The sequence below is a fragment of the Doryrhamphus excisus genome, chromosome 1 (genome assembly GCF_030265055.1).
Source record: "Doryrhamphus excisus isolate RoL2022-K1 chromosome 1, RoL_Dexc_1.0, whole genome shotgun sequence".
NCBI lineage: Eukaryota > Metazoa > Chordata > Actinopteri > Syngnathiformes > Syngnathidae > Doryrhamphus > Doryrhamphus excisus.
In genome coordinates this window covers 30,687,501-30,698,103 of record NC_080466.1, presented here as the reverse complement: position 1 = coordinate 30,698,103, position 10,603 = coordinate 30,687,501, and the positions used below count along the sequence as shown (strand labels likewise).

Here is a 10,603-nt window from a genome sequence, read left to right as displayed (position 1 = left end):
AACGTGGTTAGCGCTAGCCGAAGCTAAAGGAAATATTCAACAAGCACTGAAAAAAAACGAGTTAGGTGACAAGGATTGCACGTGGAGTGGTCAAATGGATTGTCTTCAAAAAAGATTTTACGCTATAAACGGCGTAAAATATCGCAGCAATTCCCCGACGAACAAGTAAAAAATTTCATTTTTATTGCTACTTTCCGTTTCTCTTCCAGTTGTGTTAAACATGTGACTTGGAATGTGAGATTAAAAAAAAAAAAAATCGACATAAACAGGCGTAAACATTTTATGTTACGTGAAAGGTGTCCAAATTTTTAGCATCGGGGGCAACAAAAATTATGCTAAAACCACTTGTGTCAATCTTCGAAAATATTAAATATTTCAACTACAAACCCACCTCCAAGAATATTTCATGTATAATTTGCTACGAGGCTGTGAATGGCTCCTGGGCTGCCCTTTGGATACCCTATGTTATGCTATGACTGTCGCGGATCTTGAATTTCCGATAATTTTCCCTGCAATGTCAACGCGTTAAATGTATAAATCATACAAGTGGTAATTTAAATAAAATCGGGAGCCAAAACTAGCCTTCGCTTGTGCATTTGCCCGTGCTGCTATGCTAAGTCACTGTGCGCATGTTTTAATGCAGTTTTTTTTTTGTTGCCGTTCTTACATGCTAATGTAAAGCGAATTCCACGGTACATATCGACATCGAGAAAATTACCCTCGAATTTTATGCCGACAAACTTGGCGGATTTCCGCGGGTTCCATCGTCGGAAGTTAACATCATGCAAATTTCTTGCATTTTTAGTCATTTTACGCCTTCTGTCCTTCAATGGTTTGGCCCCGTGACTCCTTGGTTGGTACGTTCCAGCGAGATGAAGGGATGAACAATGTCGAGGCAGTGAGACGACATTTTCTTTTTCTGCTCTAAACGTAACAATGCAATAGCGGACGAAGGCCATTATGAAGGATTTGATGGATTGTGGCCAGACTCGGAGAGACCGGACTGCCTTTCTTAGAACGCAACGGCTGCAATTCATCTTCCCGTTTTGAAGTTCCCAATGAGAATTACGTCAGTAGAGCTTGAAAATCTAGCTACGCTAAATACAAAAAGATACTTTCAGACACCATTGTGGTAAAAATGTTAGAACTTCCTTCCCCGAACAACATTTAATCGAACTTTTTAAACAGGCACAGTAGTGTTTCCCTGGATAGGAATGCTAGAAAACACGTATAAAAAAAAAATAAACAAGTCGAGCTTACTCGGAGGCGCTGCACGGAATGTTTCAATTACAGCTAAAGCAGCAACGCCTTTTGCAGCAAAGAAAAAAAAAAAAGTTAAGATGCCGGGTGAAATGACAGACATTTTTTAAAAGTTTCGTCTTAAAATAACAGCATGAAAGTTTGTAGTAAGTCAGTAGTACTGAGAGAGCGGCCCTCCACCGTGAGGCGTTTGAGAGCGTGAAGACGCAGCACAGCAGTTTGAAGTAAGGCCTCTGTTTTTGTTTGTGTGTTGGCAAAAAAAAAAAAAAAATCATATACATCTGTAATTTAATTACATGAAACAAAAATATATATGTGCAAAAAAAAAAAAAAAAAACTTACGAGGGGGAGTTTAATTTCATAGATGTGAAAAACGATTGCACCCTCTTGTCCATTCAACTGTCCGCTGGTCATCTCCCCGCCCCTCGCCTTGAGGCGTTCCGCTTTGTGCGCTCATATTCACGTCGAGTGGACGGCCATCTTTAATTTATCGAGCTCCATCTGCAAGGACACACAATGATGCAACACGCAGAGTCAAGGTTACACTGTGTGCGCTCAAGAGTGCCATGTTGGACTTCGAGTGGCCAGTACGAGGGAGCGAGAGAGTGCATGAGAAGTGAAAGCTCCCCATTCACACCTAACACTTGACCCGGGGGGTGGGGTGGGGGGGGGGGGTGCCTAATTGGGCCGGATTAGTACAGTTTAACATAAGGGTGTGCTCACTTGTGTTGCCAGCGTTGAAGATATAAATGGTTGTGTTATTTTTGAAGGACGGCAGATTAACACTGTGCTCTGACTACTTTACACTGGTACTGGTTTTAGTTCATTTGAACATGCATCAGATTACAATTGAATGCATCACGTAATCAGTTCCCAGTTCCACACGTCCAAAAGGAGTAGGAAGAAGCAAAGCTTATTAAATCCTACCCCTCCATCTGGTACTTTTACAATCAGTAACTGTTACATTTGTTCACTTCCTGCTTTCATAATATAATTTTTTAATTGAAAAAAAATATATTTTATGAATTTTTATTTTTTTTAGTTTTATTTTACTTTTTATTTTTTGTCACGTACCGAAGTAGGAGGTGATCTGAGCATCCAATGCCATAATGGGTACCATAGTAAGTGTCAATATAGTAATATATATAGCACATCGTGACTGGTTCAAGACTCTTCATCCTTGTATTTAGCAAACATCAACTGCTACATTTGTTCACTTCCTGCTTTCCTAATATAATTTAATTTTTGTTTGTTTTTTTAATTTAATGTAATTTATAATTTAATTTAATTAAAAATTTAATTTAATTACAAATTTAATTTAATTTATAATTCCTTCATTCATTTTCTACCGCTTTTCCTCACGAGGGTCGCGGAGGTGCTGGAGCCTATCCCAGCTGTCTTTGGGTCGAGAGGCGGGGTACACCCTGGTCTGGTGGCCAGCCAATCACAGGGCACATATAAACAAACAACCATTCACACTCACATTCATACCTATGGACAATTTGGAGTCGCCAATTAACCTAGCATGTTTTTGGAATGTGGGAGGAAACCGGAGTTCCCGGAGAAAATCCACACGTGAACATGCAAACTCCACACAGAGATAGCCAAGGGTGGAATTGAACTCGTTTCTCTTAGCTGTGAGGCCTGCGTGCTAACCACTCATCCGCTGTGCAGCCAGTTCATTACTATATTTAATATTATTAATACTTGCATGACTATACGGTACTATTTTCCGCTCCCAAGTGGTTCTATTTACAGCATATAAGCTCGAAACTGCCCGCAGGGGACCTTCCGTGAAGGACATCAGTGGCAGCTGACTGAAGCGGTACACATCTTACTGTCATAACACTAATTACAGGTCACAAGAGAGCTGGGAGACCGCATGTAACAATCGAAGGAAAGAACCACCCCTGAGGTTCAAGCGCACATATAAAAGACCCAATTAGAAAAATACATAAATAATCCAAAACGGTCCCTTTACATTCTGAAGGGATGCACGGAGACGGCCTAACATATTACCTGCAGAGCCAGACGCTTTAGCTTCTCCTCATCCAGCTCCCCACGCAGCTCTGCTATCTCTTTCCTAGAAACACGCACAAACATCCATGGGTGAATGTGCATGAGATTTTACACATTCCAAAAGTGTTCAAGGTTATGAAACGGTGTATTTTACATTTGCTGGGCCTTGAACAGCTCCACTGACAACAGCAGGTCCTTCATCTGGCTCCGAAGATCTTCCATCTGGGATTTTGGATCCTCTTTTCCCGGAGCACCGCTGTCCGAATTTAAGGTGGAGGATGATGGGCTGGGTTTGGACTCAACGTTGGGCTTATGGAATGACGGCGAAGGGGAGAGATGTGTGGAAGGCTGTGAAGAGAAAAGTGGGGAGGGGTGGGTTGAGAAACAGAGACACTAACACAGAAAACCAAAATTTCAATATTGTAATGTAATGGTGTTATTTCATTTGAACATGCATCAGATTACAATTGAATGCATCACATAATCAGTTCCCAGTTCCACATGTCCAAAAGGAGTAGGAAGAAGCAAAGCTTATTAAATCCTACCCCTCCATCTGGTACTTTTACAATCAGTAACTGTTACATTTGTTCACCTCCTACTTTCCTAATATAATTTTTTAATTAAAAATAATATATTTTATGAATTTTCATTTTTTTTTAGTTTTATTTTATTTTTTATTTTTTGTCACGTACCGAAGTACAAGGTGATATGAGCATCCAATAACATAATGGGTACCATAGTAAGTGTCAATATAGTGATATATATAGCACATATTTAGCAAACATCAACTGCTTGTATTGTTTCTTGAATTGGCTCATCGTTGTGCATTGTTTGATTTCCTTACTCAATCCATTCCATAGTTTGATTCCACATACTGAAATGCTATGGCTAGCATAACGTAGTCCTAGCATAGAAGTCTTTCAAATGTACTTCTTCCCTGAGATCATATTTCTCCTCTCTTGTAGAGAAGTATTGGATGACATTTTTAGCTAATTGGTTATTTTTTATCCTTATGCATTATTTTAGCAGTTTGAAGATGAACTATAATCAGCGAGTTGAAGTATTTGTGATTTTAGAAAATAAGGAGTTAGTATGTTCTCTGTAGGCGGCATTATGAATTATCCTTACTGACCTTTTTTGCAGTACATTTAGCGAGTTAAGATTGCTTTTATAGTTATTAGCCCAAATTTCCACATTTTATTATGTAAAATGTATTTGATTTCAGGGGTTCAATTCAAAGACAAAGACCAATTAAACGAGTGTGAAGCAGTATAAAAAAACTTTTTAATTATAATTTTCAAAATTTTATGAGGTACTGTGAACTACCTCAAAATTATATTATATCAGATTACATGAAAATACCACCCGATCCTGATATGCAGTAATAGAAGTACTGCGTGTGATTGTGATCGCATTCTTGATACGATCTTAAACTGAAATGAATGCACAGTACATGTGAAAAACTTACTGTGATGCTTTCAGGGGACAAGTACGATCAATGCAGCATGCGGTAATGATAAATGATTCACAAGTGTGTGTGTGAAGGAAAAACAATGTTATATTGTAGAGGGTTACATTTACCCCGTGTTGATGCTTCTACGCTACAGTCAGGTGGTGTGGTGTGGTGTGGTGTGGAACCCCCCCCGACTAAATAAGCAAGTGCAATTAGTTATGGTTGACCGTGACCAATCTGTAAGAGATAGCATCTTACTACCAACATGCCAGCCCGCGGGGCGGAACTCTTAAGTCTCCTGTGACATCAACCACCATGCTAGAAATACATACAGTCATGTGAATAGAAATTAAACTAACATTTATTGGTGTAATTGGGAGTGAATTGGGAAAAGGCTGGAACCAAAGCGGCTTGTAATTGTGATGCATCAAATTGTATGCGCCTAATTGTTCCAGGAAGCCGTATGTGTTAATTGGGACTTGTCGCCGTGTTAGCAAGTATGGCTGCAGGCTATGTGATGTTAACCAAAAGCTCAAAAGTCCAGTGTTGTTTAACACTTTTAATTTTATTTTATTTTTTGTCACGTACCGAAGTGCGAGGTGATATATAACATAACATTGATTTAACAATACAGCAAAACTCTTCAGACTTCGTAGGTCTCAGCTCGCCGTACAAAATATGCCCCGGGCCTCACTTTGGACACCCCAGTTCTAACTTCACAGCCTTTTCCCAACCGCAATGTCAGAATTTGACAAAACAAGTTAACCAAACTAGACCTGACACCCGCCCAACGGGCCATGCCGGAAGAAACTCCAGCTGCTCCCATCCTTTTATCACCTTTAAGGGAGCATCTGTCACCAGAAGATGCATCCATTTCAGGAGTCGTGCGAGTGTGACGAAAGGGGTATGAAAGAGTACATGATGGTCGCTTCACTGTCAGGAAATAACTGCAAAGTGGACTGGCCGGCGGCTGGTGACAACGAGGCATGAAAAGAGTCTGGAAAGAACTCATCTGAGAGGTTCCACCACGACAGTTAGGACTTTAAACAGGACAGAAGTTGTTCCTCGGGAAGAGGAACTTGCATGAAGGTGACCTCAGGCTATGTCCTTACAGATACATTCATTCATTTTCTACCGCTTTCCCTCAAGAGGGTCGGGGGTTGCTGGAGCCTATCCCAGTTGTCTTCGGGCGAGTGGCGGAAGACACCCTGGACTGGTGGCCAGCCAATCACAGGGCACATATAGACAAACAACCATTCACACTCACATTCATACCTATGGACAATTTGGAGCGGCTAATTAACCTAGCATGTTTTTGGAATGTGGGAGGAAACCGGAGTACCCGGAGAAAACCCACGCATGCACGGGAAACTCCACATGCAAACTCCACACAGAGATAGCCAAGGGTGGAATCGAACTCGGGTCTCCTAGCTGTGAGGCCCTCGCGCTAATCACTCGTACACCATGCAGCGTAAGAACATCTTATTTTCTCTTATTATGTCAACTATATTGGGTAATATGAGTATAAAGTTCACTATAGGGGTGTTACTTCATGTCTAGAGGGCCCTAAAATTCATTCATTCATTTTCTACTGCTTATCCTCATGAGGGTTGCCGGGTATGCTGGAGCCTATCCCAGCTGTCTTCGGGCGAGAGGCGGGGTACACCCTGGACTGGTGGCCAAATTTGTTGATTAAAAAAAAAAAACTTTGTTGTGCAAAGAGAGGAATTTGTAGTATTTGTAGTCATTAAAAGTAGGAGCTGCGATCAATATTACCTTCCTGGATTCCGCGGGCTTTAGTTTGGCGGAGTCTTCCTCATCCATCTTGAAGGATTTCTCCGCAACGACATCCTTGTTGGGCTGCAGAGGAAGATTGCTTTTATTATACGTCTCATTCTCTGTTTAATCAGTGGGGGTTTACGTCCAAAGTGGCAGCAGACGCAACTGAAACGTCAAACGACAGTGATAAAAGGCTGGCCGAGACGTCGGCGGTCTAAAAAACTGAAGTGACGAATCTAGTCTAGACACAATTATGTGCTCTGAATGACAGATGACTGAAAGTTGGCTGCCATTGAGCGGGTGGTTCACAGGGGGCCACAGAGTGGAAGTCATTGACGATCAATGACTGAATAAGTCTATCGCCAACACTGTCATTCAACATTCCAAATCTTCTTCCAGTGGTAACTAATACTGATTTCACACAATAAAATACAACTACACAATGAGCATCGGCTATGTTGTTGTCATTAGCCACGTATACATGGACCCAAATATTCCAATTCCATTCGGGTTATTTGCTCAAATGTGGCCCGCAGGACACTAATTTGAGGCCCGCGCCTTGATATGAAAGTTTAATGTTAGTGCGGCCCGCGCAAGTTTGATATGGATGCTGTATGGTATCATGTACCCAGAAAAAATTATTACGTTTGATTAATGTTCATGTTAAAGGTTAAATAACTGTTAATAGTTATCCTCCCTATCCGTGTGGAAGTTTTTGGCTATTTAAGTTTAAAGGAAATAACTTGAAGGCTACCGTTTAGGTCGCTAGCTCTCTAGTTTGCGAGTTAGCATGTGTCTCAAGACCCTGCAGTTGCGCAATATGTTGTAAATAAAAAGAGTATAAATGTGACTATAGTCGTGTTTTGTCATGTCTACAGGGCTCTAATAATGCTTTGTTCATTTTAATCTGAAAAAAAATTATTTGTCTACCCACCAATTATATGTGGTTTCTTTTTATTATTTGCCGTTTTTTTATTATTATTATTATTATATTTATTTATTACTGATTGATTGATTTTCTTTATTCTTGATTTATTTATTTTTCATCTTATTTTGTGCAGAAAAATAAAAATTAAGATATTTGAGAACAGTGGAATGTTCTATCAGAGCTTTTCTTGTAGAAAATCGAAACCAAAGCAAGTTTATTCATTTTTCTGTTTTTAATAAACTTAATAAAAAGTCGGTATCACGTGATGTTGATGTTTACGTTTTACTGGGCATGCCCCATTGACTATTCTGGTTGATTATAGCGCCGCATGTAGACACACGATTGGAATATTCCTTTCCATGTATACCATTGCTTTCGGGAAGGTCATTCGCAAAGATTCCATTCGGAAAGAGAAAAACTCCTCACATAAACGTGGCTACTGACACACACACACACAATGTACTTGAAGATGCTCACCGACTGTCCTCCGCCAAATTGGGCAGGCAACCTCCGGCCGATAATCTTTGGTCTGTTAACGGTGGGGTGAGAGAGCTTTTCCGAGCTCGACGACACCTCATCAAAACTCATTAGATCTGTTGAGAAAGTAAGAACAGCTCGTCAATTCAAAATCAATAATTGACCTGTACCGTCTGTATAGGTGGAGAACATGAGGAAATGGATGGCAATGAAACGTGTGTGACTTTGGCAACTGTTGTGTAACAGCACTTTGCATCGCACTAAATTGCTTTATTTGTTCAAATGAGGATGGGCTGTGATTGTCGAGAAAGATTGCATTTTCGTGCATCGGGGGCGACGTGTCAGACGAGAGGCCGTGGACTTTTTAGCACTTGTGCTGCTGCCACAATCACCACACCATGAAGAGGCAGACCAGCCTATTAAATAACTCTCCGTCTTAGCAGAGTGGCGCCTGAAGAGGCAGGTGCTAATACATAACAGTGAAATTTGGATTGTCTAGCCCCCTGGACGAGTGGTTAGCACGCATGCCTCGCAGCTAGGAGACCCCAGTTCAATTCCACTCACGGCCATCTCTGTGTGGAAATTGCATGTTTTTTTTTTTTCGTTTTTTTAATTTTATTTGCGCAAATATATGAAACATTACAGTGCATTTCTTACATCAATGAAAATATAACTTTCCATTATTTACATTTGTATTCAACTATCTAAACACAAGCCCAAAAGGAGTAGGCTGAAGCAAAAGCTTATAAATGCCTACCCCTTTTTGCAAGATATAATCATCTTCATGCCACAGTCTTGTTTTCCCCTGTTATTATTATCATTGTAATATTATTACAGTAAACCTCGGATATATCGGATTCAATTGTTCCCACTGGTTTTGTCCGATATAAGCGAAATCCGTTATATGCGTATACCGGAAAATGTCCGTTTTACGCATATATCGGATTTATATCCGGTATATGCGTAAATCGGATTTTATCCGTTATAAAAAGGCACTTCCTTGACTATGTTTCCAATGTAACTGGACGCGCAGGCAACGCTGCAAACGCTGCGAATGACGTCGTATAGCGGCCTGTCACGATTCGGCGAATCGGAGCGCCACGATGCGGCCATCCGATATATGCGAGGGAAATTTAATGTAAATGCATTGGAACGGGACTGGAGATTTTGTCCGAAATAGGCAAAATCCGTTATAAAAAATCCGATATATGCAATGAATTTTTATTGGAAATGCATTACAGAAAAATTGGTTCCTTTTTATCTGTCCGTTGTGAGCGAATTTCCGATATATCCGAGTCCGATATATCCGAGGTTTACTGTATTGTTATCATCATTATTGTTATAATATTTATCATTATTACCATTATTATAATCATCATTAATATTACCATTTTCATCATGATAGTTGTAACAAATTTTGGATTTTATTTTTTTTTTTATTATTTAATTTTATAGACGGGCTGCACGGCGTTCGAGCGGTTAGCACGCAGACCTCACAGCTAGGAGACCCAGGTTCAATTCCACCCTCGACCATCTCTGTGTGGAGTTTGCATGTTCTCCCCGTGCATGCGTGGGTTTTCTCCGAGTACTCCGGTTTCCTCCCACATTCCAAAAACATGCTAGGTTAATTGGCCACTCCAAATTGTCCATAGGTATGAATGTGAGTGTGAATGGTTGTTTGTCTATATGTGCCCTGTGATTGGCTGGCCACCAATCCAGGGTGTACCCCGTGGTGGACAAAAAATTAAAAATAAAAGTAAAAAAATAAAAATTCATTAAATATATATTTTTTTTAATTCAAAATTATATTAGGAAAGCAGGAAGTGAACAAATGTAACAGTTACTGATTGTAAAAGTACCAGATGGAGGGGTAGGATTTAGTAAGCTTTGCTTCTTCCTACTCCTTTCGGACATGTGGAACTGGGAACTGATTATGGGATGCATTCAATTGTAATCTGATGCATGTTCAAATGAAATAAAACCATTACCATAAATTCTGAAAAGTTGGGATGTTGAATTCGGAAAATATATCAGCCTATTGAAAATAAAAATAAGTGCACAAAAAACTAAGTGGGGTGTGGGTGTGGAATCATGACACATCTTAACACCTGACCCTATGATGGTACTTTCAGGGAGCGTAGGAATTGACAAAATCGATACTTGGGTTTGGTCGCCTCTCGCACCCCTTGTGAGGATAAAGCGGTAGAAAATGAATGACTGAATGAATCCCCGCTAGTTGCAAATAAAGTTATACATACTTGACTCTTTGTCTCCTGTGTCCCCCGAGGGTTTGGGTTTTGGGTGAAGCGATAGCTCCAAGTCTGGCTTTGGACGAGACGAAGGCACCTCTCCATTGTGTCTGAAACGAAGAACGAACGAGGAATGCATTTATACAGAATGGAAATGTTTCACCATTTAAGCATTTAGTAGTAGCGGTCGTGGTAGGAGACAACCCGAGAGACCCCACGGAAGACTCACTTGAGATTTGGCGATGGCGTGAGAGGTTTGTCCGGCCTCTTTGGTGGGAGGTTTGCCTGTTTGCCTTTGACCGGAAGGGGCACTGGCTTTTTGGGCGGGAGTGGCGCCACAGGCTTGGATGGTTTTGGATCTGGCAGCGGCTTGTCGACTGCGACGGAGAAAAAACATTGAAAGATGGCGTTAATGGTGGAGAAATTGACTGGAAGGCC

The 10,603-nt window shown here is 40.7% G+C and overlaps 1 protein-coding gene across 2 annotated transcripts in view; it reads right to left on the bottom strand.

The window, feature by feature from the left end:
* Window positions 1-239: 239 nt before the first annotated feature.
* Window positions 240-10,603, bottom strand: part of cd2ap (CD2-associated protein) — a 28,968-nt gene continuing 18,604 nt past the window's right edge. The window contains exons 13-20 of one of the 2 annotated variants that reach the window (XR_009131420.1): window positions 10,395-10,542; window positions 10,175-10,275; window positions 7,917-8,032; window positions 6,509-6,592; window positions 3,434-3,627; window positions 3,280-3,343; window positions 1,603-1,761; window positions 240-1,493 (exon numbers count right to left, since the gene is read on the bottom strand). Coding sequence is in view for 1 of the 2 variants with exons in the window: in XM_058080011.1 (XP_057935994.1) it covers window positions 1,720-1,761; window positions 3,280-3,343; window positions 3,434-3,627; window positions 6,509-6,592; window positions 7,917-8,032; window positions 10,175-10,275; window positions 10,395-10,542 (749 nt within the window). In the remaining variant the exon portion in view is untranslated. Of the gene's footprint in view, window positions 1,762-3,279; window positions 3,344-3,433; window positions 3,628-6,508; window positions 6,593-7,916; window positions 8,033-10,174; window positions 10,276-10,394; window positions 10,543-10,603 lie in introns of both variants that reach the window. The other variant, XM_058080011.1, reaches the window with a different exon arrangement.